The 17014-nt window shown below is 40.2% G+C and overlaps 1 protein-coding gene across 1 annotated transcript in view; it reads right to left on the bottom strand.

Moving 5' to 3' along the window:
- The window catches only part of PTPRQ (protein tyrosine phosphatase receptor type Q), a 388123-nt gene that overhangs the window by 325755 nt on the left and 45354 nt on the right, over positions 1-17014 (bottom strand). Inside the window, exons 10-11 of the mRNA XM_088455386.1 lie at positions 16043-16306; positions 1348-1478 (exon numbers count right to left, since the gene is read on the bottom strand). Of these exons, the coding sequence (XP_088311512.1) occupies positions 1348-1478; positions 16043-16306 (395 nt within the window). The remainder of the gene's footprint in view (positions 1-1347; positions 1479-16042; positions 16307-17014) is intronic.

The following is a 17014-nucleotide window of genomic DNA, read 5'->3' as shown; positions in this document are numbered from 1 at the left end:
GTGACTGCAATCATACATTAAGTGGGAAGTCCAAGAGCAGAGCATTTTGTACCCAGTGGGAGGGGTCATGTTGGAGGGTCTGCTTAACCTGAATGGGGTCTGTGTGGCATAACCTGAAAGGGCTCTGTGTGGCATAACATTAATGGGCTTTGTGTGGGGCAAATATATGTGTTTTTTTTACCTCTGGATGAGGGCCTTTTAAAATATTCCTATTGTATATGGCCCACAAAGTTCTAATTACACCCTTGCATGCAAGCACAGATGCTCTTCATTTAATATGAACTTGCATGAGTCATTAAGTTTGCTCAGACTGAAGGATACTTTTATAGCTTTTTCACAAGTTTTTGGAAGACTGCCAATTTCCACTGGAGTCAGCTCTGGAACCTGTGTAATTTAAGAGTGTCCCCATTTTTAGTGATTTTGTGACAGTGTGTGGTCCTGATGAAGTTCAAACCTAGGTAAAAATCTAATCCTGATCAAACTACACTACCATGCCAAATCTGGTGGAGCTATGTCCAAAACTCTGGCCGTGCATAAAGGACAAAAAGACGGACAGACAGAACTGCTTTCTTGTTTATTATAGAGATTAATTTTGATATTAGGAGCTCACACCAGGATTGTCTGTTTTAAGAAAAATGTATCTGGTACACTCGGTCTTATACAAAAACATTGTAATCTACTGTAATACCTTTGCTTTTTTGATGCAATTCAATGGTCTAATAATTTCAGAATTGAATAAAATAAGCCTCTGAAGGCTTGTCCAGAGTATGGAAATTACTATAGACCTTGTATCAACTTGTAACTTAAAGGGACACTGGTGCCTTTTTTAAGAAGAATATCCACATGACGGTAAAATATATAGTTTCATGGTAAGATGATATTACACAGTGGTTTTGTTAAAAAAAAAAAAAGTTATATTAAAAAAGAGCATTTCCCCCGCAAACATAACCAATTTTTTTTTTGTGATATGTTGCAACACATGTTTAGTTAGTTTTTGACCATAGTTTTTCTACATTGGACCATATTGATGTTCTTCTTTCATTTAAATGTTTACATATTTATTACTTCTGGTTACATCCTATATTCAATTATGCAATTATTATTGTCTACTGTAATTGTATCTGTATAATGACCAAAAAATGTGAAAACCTTCAATAAACAGATTTTTTTAAAAAGAACTTTTGAAATTTTTGTCTTCATACATCTCTAAAAGACTCAAACATGTGCTACTGTTTACCTATGACCTTGGTGTAATGTTGTTTAGTATTTTATTTTAATGGTGATGCCATAGACCCTTTGATTGACTAACGAGAATCACCAGTAAATCTTATTATATTTATCACTTACCATAAATGCCTCTGAGCAGTTTCTGCAAATAATTTCATACTGCTGGAAGTCTCCTTCAACTCTGTCCCAAATGACTTGTATAGAAGTCTCGGTAACCTCACCTTCTCGTACATTAGAGGGATTTGCCAAACCTAGGTTGAAGGAAACAGTTAATTTATCAGTTTTGAAAACAGTTAGTGATATAATGTCAATATTTTGTTTAAAAAAACAATTAATTTTAATTTTTCTCTCTAAATTACTTAGGAAAAATGTTGATCTCTACATTGATCAATTAATCAAGTCAATGTAGAAAGTGTAGGTTGCTCTATTACTTCATTAGTTCTGGTAAATTCCATTTCTAACAAATGTTGTTTTATATGTTTTACTTCCCTAATGAATATGTGATAAATGCTGTCATGAAGTTATCAAAACATTTTTTTTATTCAAAGTTAAAAAAGGACAGTTTGGTTTGTAACCATAATATTTTTGTAGACAGCAATGACATTTAGGGGCATATTTATTGCAATCCACATTTTTAATGCAGTTGTGATAAATAATTTTCACCCCAATTCGCAATTTAAAAATAAATATTTTCATGCTAAGTTTGTCTTGCCAGGAGAAAAGCTGAAAGCAGTGTAATAGCATAATGCTTTCACACTGCTTCCTGGTTCAGCTCCCTGTCAGCCAATGCGCATGCGTCACTGAGGGGCGACATAGAGGGAGAGAATATCCCACAAATATTTAATGATAAATAGGCCCCTTAACGTGACGTTCCAGTACAAGAGACTAGTTTATATCTCCCAAGGATTAACTGCGGTCTCCAGAATTATAGTCTTTATCATACAACATTTACAAATTGACCACCAGCAAACACATATTATATATATATATATATATATATATATATATAGAGAGAGAGAGAGAGAGAGAGAGAGAGAGAGAGAGAGAGAGAGAGAGGGGGAGAAAAAACAAACAAGTGCACAACCAGTTAATTCCACATCATAGAAGGTGCCGCCTCCAATGCAGTCATTGTACTGCTATCCATATATCCAAAAAATCAGAGGGATCTACTCCATTTTCCAAAAATGAGAAAAACTTTGGCCCTCATTCAGACCCGGACGCAAGTGGCCGTTCGTACGTTCGGCGTACGTAAAAAAATATTTAAATTCAGGCAGACGCTCGTATTTTCACTCGCAGCCAAACATCCTCCCCAAACTCAGGCGACCCCTCCTCTAACTAACGAGCGTGCCAAATAGCGAGCGTACATCCCCGAAGTGGTTTGAAGGGAACGCACGCACTAGTACTACCCGGAAGTTGGACTGTCAGATTTCGATAAACTGCTCGTTGATTCTGCCTACCTCCGTCAATTGTAACATGCCAATCAATATATCAATTAGCTTAATTGTTTTTTTTTTTTTTTTTACACAATGCAATAAACTTTATTTATGTCCGTGTTTGTGTTTACCCGCAGAATACGTACGGCTTAAACATTCGCTTTTAATTGTCCAAATACATGTTAGCCCCTATTAAATAATTGTTCTATTTGTTTTTCTACCCGCATATTTCCTGGATTGCAATTTTTTAAGTAAATTTGCTTACGCATGTCACTGCATCAAGCCTATCATAAGTCTCAACAGATTTCTGGCCCTGTCGAACACATGACTCATACACTAACCAATAGAATTGCTCCTGTTAATTTCCTAAATACATTAGCCAATCATAAAATGTGGGTGCACTTTATCAAAAATTATTTTTATGAAAAACTCCATTGCCATCATGAGAGCCTCCGCAATCACCAGGCGCGAGCTGCTGGTGCTTACGGAGGTGATGGATAGGCGGATCACCAGCCAGCCTCCACCCATCACCAACCGCGAGAAGCGATCCGCATATGCGGAGGTTCGGGCCCGCCTGCGCTCCTTCTGCTCACGCCGCCATATTGGGCAGCTGGAGCGCAGGTGGTCGGACCTGCAACGGCGGACGCCCCGCTTGCTGGCATGCTTTCGCATGCAGATCGTGGAAAGTAAGTTTAATGGATTGTGGTTTTCATGTTTGTCTTTGTGGCCCTAACTGCGTGTGCATGTTTTCCCTGTATTTCATATTTATTCATTCTCCTCATATCTGCATGGCCATGTTTTCCCTGTATTTCATATTTATTCATTCTCCTCATATCTGCATGGCCATGTTTTCCCTGTATTTCATATTTATTCATTCTCCTCATATCTGCATGGCCATGTTTTCCCTGTATTTCATATTTATTAATTCTCCTCATATCTGCATGGCCATGTTTTCCCTGTGTTTCATATTTATTCATTCTCCTCATATATGTTTTTTTTTTTTGGTGTGCATTTGAAATTGTTTTTGGGCGTGGATTTGTGTTGAAACTAACCACAATTTGTTTCTCATCTTTTAGGGGCCCAGCGAAGACTACGCCGTCAGCGTCCGGCCAGACGACGATCACGGCCACTCTCCCCAACCCCCAGCCAACACTCCAACTCCAGTCCTTCCCCTATTCCCCACTCCTCCCCAGCCTTCCTACACCCTCAGCCTGATTTTTCGGCCCTCCTTCCCCTCCGTCCCAATTCCCCCTCTCCTCCAACCACCCCTCTTAGAATGACCCCCTCCCCGGAGTCGGTCATTACCCCGCCCCGATCTTTGGGGAATGGACCCACCTCCGAGGAGGACGATGGAGGGCCTTCGGGAGCTGGCGTTGGGTCTTCCGGTATGTTTTTCTTTGTGGTTTTTTTGCGTCACAAACTGTTTGTCTGTAATCATGGGTGTTTCATTTTTTTGCGTTTTTTGGCTAAACTTTTGTGGTTTTTGGCGATTGCCTTTACCTGTTACTGCTGTTTTCAACATACACATAGCACACCTGTCGGAATTTGTAGATATGCCTTGTATTTTTGCCCTACACCATTTTAGTTTGAGGATTTTTAATGCTGTTTTTTGTTAATCTTTTTTGTGGAGCTTGGTTTTGTTTTGTTTTTTAATGTGGTTTCACTATTGTTGTATTAATCCCCACACTTTTCTCACCCACAGAGGAACAGAGGCGTCGGGCCGATTTATCCGCCTGTGTGGCCCAGATGCACACCAATATCATTGGGGTGCTGGTGGTCCTTGACCGTATGTCGGTCCTCCTTAGGGAGTAGTTTTTTTATTTTTGGACCATTATGTTAATAAATTGTTATTTTTTAAGTTACGTTCTGGCTCATTCGTTTTTTCTAAAGCACATATTGTTTACCCTGACATAAGTAGACTGTTCCTGCAAGGATTTCCATTTTTTAACACTAAGAGTGTGTGTTTGATTTTTAGGTCAAACAGCCACAAGAAACACCTAACAGTAACAATCTGATTTCCCTTTTTTGGTGTAGTCACAATTACATATTTCTACATTTTACAGGTTCCTAGTTGGTGTGCAAGCTGCTTAGGCCAATCTTACAAAGCAAAATGAGTGTACGGGCTTCCTTTTGGTGTTGGTATGGACCCTGAAAAAAAAAAACATTTGATCTCAACTGGCGTCAGTACTGGATTACCCCTTAGTCAAAGGTAACGTGTGTGAACCTGGTTACACCTGCTGGTATCGTTACAAAAAATGCACAACATTTCACTCTCAAAACATTTATTATCAACATAACTGAAAAATCAAAGTGGTCACTCACAAACAAAACACACAGTGATAATCTCAAATACAACACATACCAAAAAAACCACATCACAAAACAAAAAATCAAGAACCGGTTGTGGAACGACCATGGCAACATGATTCCACAAATATGGCGTTGCAATAAGGGTTCCAGAATATATCCCCAAAATGTCCACATACAGGTTTTGTAAGGGTAGCAGGAAGTAGTCATCGTTGGAGTGCCAAAGATTAGGTGAACAAACAGAAGATGGAGAAAATAATTAACCAAAAATTTGATGTTCTCAAACAAAACCAAACACATTAGGTATCAACACTGTTTTGTTTCCAATAATTACCTAAAAAATCTGGCCACCACATCATCGCGTATGGCCCCCCCACATACTGACCTTCGACCAACCTCGGGGGGGCCATCCTCAGGTAAGGCATCCTCTGGCTGCATTGGGACACCACTCCTTATGGCGATGTTGTGAAATATCCCACACAGGACCACAATTTTCGAAACCATATCCGGCAAATACATGAGTTCGCCACCAGAGCGGTGGAGGCATCTGAATCGGCCTTTTAAAAGGCCGATACAGCGCTCCACCACTTGCCTGGTGGCTGTAAGTGCGGAATTATACTCACTTTGTGGCCCTGGTGTGGGAGCCACATAAGGAGTGAGCAGCCAGGGCGTGCAAGGGTAGCCACTGTCTCCTGTGAAAAAGAATAGTCAACATCAGACTCACTCTGTATGAAGCTTAACATTGTTATGTACTAAAGGTCTCCACTTACCCAGAAGCCACGCATCACCAGCTTGTAGGTTGGTTAATTGTGCCATATCCCTGATTGCCGGATGACGAAGGAGTCATGTGCACTTCCTGGTAATTTTGCATTCAGGGACAGGATCTGGAGGGAGGCATCACATACCACCATTACATTGAGGGAGTGATAGTGTTTACGGTTTCTAAATATTGCCTCCAGCCGTGCTGGAGGCTGAAGTGGTATGTGAGTACCATCCACAACCCCTATGATGTGTGGGAAGCCAGCTATTTGGTAAAAATTGGCCTTAACCACACTAAGGGCACCCATATCCAAAGGCATTTGAATAAAATGATGGAGGTGCTTGAAAAGTGCCTCCATCACTGCCCTCAGGATCCGTGAAAAGGAGGATTGTGAGATGCCCGCCACTATTCCCACCATTGTTTGAAACGATCCTGAGGCACAGAAATGTAACACCGCCATAAATTGCGTAAGTGGTGGAATTGTTGTTGGACTGTAAATTTGCCGCTCAGGATCACTCTCTATTAATGAAAGAGTGTCTATGATGATTTTTGGAGGAAGACGGTATCGTCTTAAAACCTCATCATCCGGCATTCCAAAAAGGGTGACACGTGTTCGAAATATCTGGGGCCTTGCACGCCTACGATGCCTATGCCTGGGACGAGATTGAGGTTGGTCGGCTTCCGGGAGCAGGGCCAGAACAATCCGACCCATATCAACCTGAAATGGCAACATTGGAATGTCAGGTTTTTTACACCACCCATTAAAAAAAAAATTAACTTAGCTTGAAAATACCATCCATTGATGCTTACATGCCGGGGTATTGTCATGATATGTGGTAACTGCAAATAATCACATCAAAAATATACATCATTTTATGCTGGCCATGTCATTATCAAAAATTGAAGCCATAAAATAAATAAAGGGGACACACACACATTTGGGCAACACGCAAAACGACATTGCACACACTACATCAAATAGAGGCAAAATGTAAGCAAACAATGCTCCCGAAAAAGCACAAACAATTTTAAGGGATGAATAAACATTTCACAAAGCGTTAATTAATTCGCAAATACAAGTCAGAATAGTAAGTAGTAAAAATGCGCTAATTAATTCGCAAAAAGTTACAACAATGCCGCGTAAAAAAAAACAAAAAACAACACACAGTTCGATTTTGCCGCTAAAAACGTTACATGTGTAAGGCCAACCAAAGTTGCGTAAAGTAAAACAAGAACATTTCCAAAGCAGTTTAACAAATGAACTTACCAAGAGATAATATCTAAGAATCCGGAACAAAATGTCTTTGGGGCAGAGCCAAAATAAAACCTAAGAGAGATGAATGACGGGAAAAACTTAATAGAAAAATCCACAACAGAATGAGAGACAAATTGACCCAAAGTTAGACTTCCCCAAACGTACCAAAACTGGAAACGAACAAAAAAAAAAAAAGGGAAAATAAATGAACGGAAATCCAAAAAAGAAATAATCCCAAAAAAAAACTTCAAAACACCCAATCTCCTACACCAGCCAACAATCAACTCCAACAAACGTAACCTCCAACATTCAATAAACGCCACCTCGATTCGAGGCGCACCAAGCCATAAATAGTGTTTCGTTTCCCGCACAAATTAAGGAGGGATCATAGGAACGCACAATCAATGATGCGGCCGCAAAATAAGGACGCATGTATAAATACGTCACGAGACAAAAACACAATTCTGGTGTATTTCTTGTTTGATGCTCACACATGGCTACAGACCAGGGAAACAATGGACAACAGTCAGGCGGTAAGTATTTCATGCATTTTGACTCAATGATTATTTGGAAACATAATATTGTGCAAGTTGTGAAGTGGACAATTCCCCAAAATTACACACATAGGTGAGGAGGATGACATGGAAGAGGCTGCTGGGCCCAGTATTCCGGGCAAAGCTGCCAAAAAGAAAAGGCAGCCACAATTCACAAGAAAGGAGATGGAGGTTCTGATTCAGAAATGTGTGGACATCCTGCCACAGGCAGACAGGAATATGAGTGCTAGCCAGAAGTGGAGAATGTGGGAAGAGGTAGCCGTGGATGTCAATAGGGTGGGTGATTATGTCCGTCTAGCCCGGGATGTCAAACGACGGCAAGTAAACACTTGACCACCCTAAAACCAAAAACCAAATTAAAAAAAAGTAATGGTTCCAATTTCATCCCACAGATGGGCCGACTTCAAATATCGCCTGAAGCAAAAACTGGCGGACAGGGCTAGGCATGCAAGGGGGACAGGTGGGGGTCCTACCCCTGTGTCATTGGAGTTGACTGATTTAGAAGAGCTGGCACAGGGGTGTGTGCAGCCTGTGGAGGTGTTTGGCGTGTCCAACATGGATACGGACATGCCAGACTTTGCGGCTCCTCATGTTGTCCCAGGTAAATGTTGTGATGTCACCAACTCTGAAATGTTATTGTGCCAATATGTAGATTCTAATGTGAGTCTTTTCTCATTTTTCCAACAGAGACACAGGCGGATGAGTCTGCTCCAGAGGGGAGCCTTGGCCGCAGAATTTCTGCTGGCTTTGCAGGGGAGGAACCAGTACATCCGGCTGAGGACCCTGCAGAAGCCAGTCCAGGGCAATCCCCCTCGCAGGCAGTGTCCCTCCTCACAGAACTCAATTTTAAATTGGATTTCCATACGGAGATTCTGCAGAGGATGGACGCCAGTCTGGTACGGGTGGCTGAGGCCCTGGAGCAAAATGCTGCGGCCAACGTGACCATTGGTCAGGCCCTGGTGGAAAATACCAGGGCCAACATCCGCATCGCCACTGCCCTGGAGCAGCTCGTTCGCCAGCACATGGTGGAGCCAACCTCCCTTCCTGCCGGAACATCAGGATCCTCCACCTCTGGCACAACATCAGCCAATCCTCCCAATGTGCCTAGCCCTGTGCCTAGTCCAGAGGCCACAACATCTGCCTCTGGACGGGCCAGCCCGATGACATCCCGGACCCGGTCTGGCGCCCTCCCTCCCCCAGCCAAACGGGTGAAAAAACGGTGACACCATTGGCTACTTTCCCACACTCCTTCTGTGCTTGCCTCATATTCCTTTCTGCCCAAAACTTCCCTCTCCTTTCTTGTGAATTGTTTTTAATTTTGGATTTTGCGTTTACCCAAAAATTAATGTTTGCATAATTAATAAATATTGTGGAACACTGCCAAAAATGTTTGAGTTAAATATGTCTATTTTTTTGTGGTGGGCTACCAATAAATTTACCACAAATGTATGACTTTGTATTCTGACATTATTGTAAAAATGGGTTACATTTAATCCGGGCACACAAGCCAACAACGTTCAAACTAAAAAATTACACATTGAAAAAAAAGGGCTCGTTAAGGAACGTTGAAAACATTACCTAAGGAGGAAAAATCACCTTTCAAACACAAAATGAGGGACCAAACCTAAACATGATGACATTATTGTTACAATAGTCCAAAAACGAACACATTGCGGTCAAAATACACCCCCACAAATGTACGCTAATTGATTGTGTAATCCAGACATTAGCAGCTCTAATTTCCACCTGAGTTCGGTTTTTTGCTATCCAAAAAAACTGCTTTCCAAACACATACCAAGCCGGTTTTCAATCCAACACTAATTGAGTTTCTGACAAGCCGTGATTAATCGATGCTACATCGTGGAGTCCCGGGACGGAGGAGAAGGCCATCGCCACTGTGGTCGAGTTATCCAGCCCCTAAGCTGTGCGAGCATTTTGAAGGGAAAGAGGATCATCCAGTGACGTATGAGTTGGTACGAACACATTTGACGTTCGCATTTGTTAATGTATGTACGCCCAAAAAACGCCTCGCCACGCCTGCGTTTTTCCATCTCAACCCCCGTCAACGCCCAAAAACGCCCTGTTCTGTCAATCACATTTGACATGTCACTTCCTGTTCGCTATTTGACGAACGAGACAAAAAAAACTCGCAATGTGCCGTACGCACATGCGCAGTGTAACACCGACGCATGCGCGGTTACTCAACATCGGAACGCAACGAGCGTACTGCTGTTAACGAACGGCTCTGAATGAGGGCCTTTATTTTGATTTTTCATCACTTTACATTGATGCTGAATACTGCTGTGACCTAGCCCTATCAGGGGTGGTTGTTTATATGACGGTGAAAATGGATGTAAAGATGTTCATTGCTCTAGTCTAGAATAGCCTGTGAAAGGACCGAAGTCGACAGACAACATGTGTATAAGTATACTTGGAATATTGTGATTAATATTTGTGCATGAACTGACTTTTATATATTTGGACGGTAAAGTGTGCTGTAACTGAGTGGTGATGAAAAATCTATGTAAAGTGATGAAAAATCAATATAAAATTTTTAGCATTTTTGGAAAATGGAGTAGAGACCTCTGATTTTTTGTGTATATATATATATATATATATATATATATATATATATATATAGTAGATAGACAACGGTGGCACTCCAAATACAGCAGTGTTAAAGCCGGGTCAATAGAACACCGGCATGTTTATTATAAATCAACGTTTCAGTCCTTGCGGACCTTCGTCAGGAATAAAAATACATACATACAAACAGCTTACCTAAATACATACATAGACTCCACCACGAGTGTGCACCCCGCGCCAACCTCCCGGAGCTGAGCCATGACGTCATCAGCGTGCACTACACAGCACACACGGCGTATGGTAATCAGCTCACCATGGCAACGCTGCAAACATAACAGCGAAGCCCGAAAACATCAAAAGTGACAGAGACGAATAAGAACAGATCACTGGTCATAAAGTGGGAGAGTTACAGCATGTCAAATAATACGTAATATCAATTAGCTGAATCATAAATATAACGTATATAAAAGAGAAAAACATCTAAGTATCGAAAAAATAATCAAGAATGTTATACAAAGCATGTAAGAGAGAGCGTTTCATTCAGACCATAAGGCTGTACAGTATTTAAACGGAAGATCCAACGGTCCTCTAATTGCAAGAGCAAGGTGGACCGATCTCCCCCCCGTTTATTATCGGGAATATGGTCAATCATCTTGTACCGTAGGGTAGATAAATTATGCCTACATTCTTTAAAATGTTGGGCCACGGGCTGATCATAATCCTTCCCTGACAAAGCCATGCGTATAGCCGACCTATGTAGTGCCATCCGTTCCCGGAATTGCCTGTTAGTTTTGCCAATATATAGAAAACCACAGGGACATCTAATGTAGTATACCACATATTGGCTGTTACATGTGAGAATATGTTTGATTTTGAATTTATGGCCGGTGTGAGGGTGCACAAAGCTATCCCCTATTTCAAGATAACTACAGGTAGTGCATCCCAAACACCTGTAGTTTCCTGGTCTTTTAGTCAAAAAATGTGTTCGCATAGCACCACAGTCAAAGCCTGTAATGTCAGTATGGACTATCCAGTCCTTCACATTGCGGCCACGTTTATAACAGGGAAGAATTTTGGAATTCTTAAGTGCAGGCAGCGCCGGATCATTTTTAATCATGGGCCTAAAGTTACGAGCCCTCCTAATCATAGTTTCACTGCTCGCACTGTAACCATTCACCCACACAATATTAGTGGGATTCTTAGATTTTACCTGTGGTGATGGATCATTTTGTTTAGGAGCTAATAAGGCTCTCTCCTTGGACTCTCTGAGTAAATCAGCAGGGTAACCTCTAGCCAAAAAATTATTCATCATCCTCTCTAACTGGAGTTTTTCCTCCACAGTCACATTGCAAATACGATGTACTCTCAAAAATTGAGAGTACGGTAAGCCCTTAATTAAATTCTTTGGGTGGTGACTGGATGCCAAAAGTAAATTATTCCTATCAGTTGGTTTGCTATAAACGGAGGTAAATATTTTATGATTCCTAATTTGTATTGATACATCCAGAAAGTGTATTTCCTTATCACTGATTTCAAATGTGAATTTAATGTTAGGGTCAATAGAATTAACTACTTCCATCATAGATATGAAAGAGTCACAGGTGCCATACCAAATAAGAAATACGTCATCTATGTACCGCCTAAAGATTTTGATACGATCAGAAAATGCATTGTTGGCAAAAAACAAGTTATTTTCCACCCCAAACATAAAAGTGTTTGCATACACTGGGGTTGCACAAGATCCCATTGCACAGCCCAGAACCTGCAGATAGTAACAGCCATCAAACAAAAAATAATTACGTTTCAAGGTAAGTTCAAGCAAGTGGAAAAAGAAAGGTAAGTCTGGACCTTGGTAATTAGGGTTATTAGTTAATAATTGCTCTACCGCACTAATACCCCTTTCATGGGGGATATTGGTGTACAAACTAATAACATCAATGGTGCATAACCAATGATTGTCAGGTAGATCTTTGAACTCATCAAAAATTTTTAGGATTTCGGTCGTATCCTTCAGATACACTTTCTGTGCTTGGACAGCTGGTTGAAGGTAAAAGTCAATATATTTAGAGATGTTGTAGTATAATGAGTTACGTGCCGAAATAATCGGTCTGCCGGGGGGGTGTACCGCATCCTTGTGTAGTTTGGGTAGCGTGTAGAAGACTGGCACTGTCGGTGTTTGAGGCAATAAAGCTTGCATAGTGCTTTTATTAATGATATTATCTTCGCAAGCAGACTGTAGGATCCTGTACAATTCGTCCTTATAGTCTGCTGTTGGGTCCCTTTGAAGTTTCTCATACATATGACCAGTGATCTGTTCTTATTTGTCTCTGTCACTTTTGATGTTTTCGGGCTTCGCTGTTATGTTTGCAGCGTTGCCATGGTGAGCTGATTACCATACGCCGTGTGTGCTGTGTAGTGCACGCTGATGACATCATGGCTCAGCTCCGGGAGGTTGGCGCGGGGTGCACACTCGTGGTGGAGTCTATGTATGTATTTAGGTAAGCTGTTTGCATGTATGTATTTTTATTCCTGACAAAGGTCTGCAAGGACTGAAACGTTGATTTATAATAAACATGCCGGTGTTCTATTGACCCGGCTTTAACACTGCTGTATTTGGAGTGCCACCGTTGTCTATCTACTACCTTTCCATTTTTGCGGGGGGCACCCACCCTATACTTCCTGGAGGAAGAGTGCCAAGCCCGTGGCTGTTTTATATGTATATATATATATATATATATAGTCAGGTGCATAAATATTGGGACATTGACAGAATTTTCATATTTTGGACTCTATTCACCACCACAATGGCTTTGAAATGAAACAAACAAGATGTGCTTTAACTGCAGACTTCCAGGTTTAATTTGAGGATAATTACATCCAAATCAGGTGAACGGTGTAGGAATTACAACGGTTTCTATATGTGCCTCCCACTTTTACGTTTATTCACCATTTTCACATTATGTTTGTATTTATTAGAGGGCTTTGTTGGTATAATATACCAGTGTTTGTGCAATATTTGTATAATTAAGTTTTTATTTTATGTGTTTATTGGTTGTGTTTGCCCACAGTCTCCCCCTGGCAGTCAGCTGAGTTCCGGATGACGTCACTTCCGGTTTTCGGGTGCCGTGACCGGAGGTGGAGGGTCTGAGGCCGGCTGATGGCGGGGGGAGTCACCTGCGTTCATCACTTAAGGTATTTAAGCTTATGGTTGTATTGTATTACTATTGTGTGTGTTCCTGAAGACGGGGTCACGTTGCCCCGAAACGTCGAAATAAAGACACCTTTTCTTCACTTATAAAGAAGTCTCCTGAGTGCCGCTGACCTTTTTACAATGTTTGTATAGAGGGGAGTGATCTTCACCTCCAGAGGGCACCTGGAGCAAGGTATATACCCAGTTTTGAGTCAGCAGAGTGCCGGGCCCTTTGTACATTATATATATATAAATCCAAAGTGTCTGCACTTGCAATAAATGAATAGAGTTCGGGGTGCTCAATTAAAGACAAAAAAAGCCCAATTAAATAGAAAAATTGGCATCGGCACTCACCAGGTAGCTGACAAAAAATATTTTAATTTAATTACCCATCCTTGATGGAGGAAAAGTGCATAGAGCCATAAAGTACAGAAGTCTACGTTTCGGTCCAATTATGGACCTTCATCACGACATAGCAGCAGACATGTACAGCTTAACAACCAAGGAGAGACTGAACACCACCACCACTAGCTGACATATATACCCACATTAATTAGATAAGACTCTGCCCACACAGAACACAAAGCCTGCTGGGACAAAATCAATATACCTATTAAAAATTCAGAGTGTATACATCTAAAACAACAATAAAGCCAACCCCTCAATAGTATTAAGTCTAATCGCTATGATAGTGCTGGATTTAACTCCAGAGTATAATAAATAAACAAGTAAGTAAGGAAAACCGCTACTACCGGAAGTTTCACATGCAGTGGAACGCATACCCTAAAACGGAACTAGCGCACAGATGACAGAAAGTGAAGCCACTGAACCCGGAAGTAACAAGCGCTCCACCTCAGTGGAACACATGCACAATCCTGGAAGTGGCATACCGCTACATCAGAGAAATAGCACATACACCAGCATAGGACAAACGGCGCTATGAGTACGTAACAGCCCTCATAACAGGCAACCTCCAAATCTGGGTCATAGAGCTGCGTGCATAACCACAAAAGTGGAAAGCATGCAGCATTGTCAGGGGTAATTGTCACACCTCCCCCTAGTGGTCGGGAGGGTAAATACATAATTTAAAAAAATATATGTATGAAAAAAATGTTGATGGTAATAGTTGCATATAATATCCACCAGACAAACAAGAACATTATTTAAAAGAGGATATCAGTATATATGTCAGCATACCACATGACACCCAACATTGTGAAAAAAAAATAAACCATTAAAAAATTCATATGAAAAGCAACAACATATATGATATACCCAATCTAATGTACAGAGGTCATTCCAAAAAGAAAAAAACTCCCATAAAAATATTGGGATATAATTAATTTCAAAAAGATATTGAGTGGGTTGGATTCGTTAAGTCCCCTAGGAACTAGAGTATCTATCTCAAAAATCCATATTGCTTCACATTTGCGTAGAGCAGTTTCCCGGTCACCACCTGTTCTCAGAACAGGAATATGGTCTATCATCATACACTTAAGGCTAGAGACCGAATGTCCAACATGTAAAAATGTAGTGCCACGGGTTTATCAGTTCTCTGTGTATCTAAAGCCAATCTGATGGATGAACGGTGATTAGCCATCCGTTCCCTGAAGGATCTTTTTGTCATGCCGACATAATATAGTCCGCATGGACAGATAAGAATGTATACGATAAAGTCCATAAGACAATGTTGCTTGTATTTTATTCTTATCCTTTTGCCATTGTGCAGATGAGCAAAAGTCGGACAGGTCAACAATGACCGACAGGTCGTACAATCTGGACACTTGAAACATCCCGTCTTCTGATTACAAAGCCAGGTACTAGGCCTTACTTCTGGTTTCATAGTGGGCTGCATCAGAAGATTCCGAAGATTGGGGCCACGTCTATAAGCACACAAAGGCGGCTTCTTGCCAAATGCTCCTAGTCCATGATCCGATGTAATTATCGGCCAGTGTTTACAAACAATTTTGTTGGCATAATGTGAAGTTGTATCAAAGGTGCTCGTAAATAGCATCCTTGTTGGATCCAATCTGGGATCTTCTGTCAGACCTGTCTGTGAGTGCCATGTTTTTGCTTTAGAAAGACATCTACATAAAGTAATTTCCGAATACGCCCGTTCTAGAAATCGCTGGGTCATACCAGCAATCTGTTATTCCTGAGAATCCGTAAAAATTGGGAAATTGGCAAACTCTCTTTTAGATGACTATATATATATATATATATATATATATATATATATATATATATATATAAATATATGCATGCACACACACACAACCATGGAGGTAATATTAGATTTGGTCTGATTTTTCAAGTAGATGAGATATGGTCATAGCACATTAAGCTGAACCCTGTGTGGTGCAGGATGGCAATCTATGTCTGTATGAGGCTATTTTAATTTTCAACAATCCTGGCTGACATCTGAAAGATCCTGTTTAACAGACCTTTTAAGCTCACTCTGCCAATTTTCGTTAGAAATGTCCAATAGCTTTCAATGCAGAAAGTATGCAGTATCCTGTAGTTCTCTACATTTGATTTAGGTATCTTAATCTTACTTTAACATATCTTGCCAAGACTAGACTTTTATGGATGTTATACTGCATTTGGCACAGAAAACATTATACTGCATTTGGCACAGAAAACATTATACTGCATTTGGCACAGTTCTCGACTGAATAAATTACAGATCAGATGGGTGCCGATTTTTTGAAAAATTCTGGCTGTACTTACAGGTTTTGGCAGGAGACATTTTATATGGAGTGCTTAGCATATCCTTGCTTCTAGTGTGAACACTGAACTCATATTCTGTGCCTGGGATGAGCTGATCAATTGCATATTTGCCATGAGTAATATGTGGAAAATACATGGTCCTGTTATCATTTGTACTTGCTATAAAAATTCCATCAAATATTCCTACGTCTGGCATCTGGAGAAACAGAATTACACTATGTGTGTCCTGTTTAAATGGGACCGCCAGACGAACTGGTTTAGGCCCTATAAAAGTAAAAATAAACTGTATAAAAATGCATTTCACACAAGGTATTGAACATGAAGGTTTTAATGAGCGAGTAAAACAACAATGGGCACATTTTTTTAAGAAGACTATTAAGGTGTGATAATGAATTCTAGCACTATTTGTCATAAAGTCACACAATTATACATACATTTAATGAAGGTAAATAATAATAATAATAATAATAATAATAATAATAATAATATAAGAATTTGTTAGTAGAACAAATTACAGTGACATGATGGTAATATTTATTATATAGATAATATTATTAACATTTACTGTGAAATGTCTATGGGAAGAAAAGAAAGGAGAAAAAATAATTTACAGAGTCTTGCATTACTAGTCAAACAGACTAGTTTTAGATTTGTCTGACATATGAATACCATTCTGTTGTCAATTGAATTTCAAATTATTCTAATTGTTTCCACTATGATCCCAGACAACATCAAAAGTGTTAATTGGGCATTTATTAAATTAATATAAATTCAGACATTTATAATTGAATAGATAATGGTGAATAAAAAACAATGCTAAATATTGAAAGCTTCACTGCAATTATATTAATTGCATACACATATATTACAGATATATGAATCACTCAAGATCACTCTTTTTTATTTTATAGAGATCGATAATGTGTGATTTACAATAACTGCTTAGCTTGGACACATCCTTCATCCAATTAA

The sequence above is a fragment of the Taudactylus pleione genome, unplaced genomic scaffold (genome assembly GCF_031769625.1).
Source record: "Taudactylus pleione unplaced genomic scaffold, aTauple2 ptg000040l, whole genome shotgun sequence".
Taxonomy (NCBI): domain Eukaryota; kingdom Metazoa; phylum Chordata; class Amphibia; order Anura; family Myobatrachidae; genus Taudactylus; species Taudactylus pleione.
The sequence above is the reverse complement of the archived record's forward strand: the minus strand, read 5'-3'. Positions and strand labels throughout refer to the sequence as shown.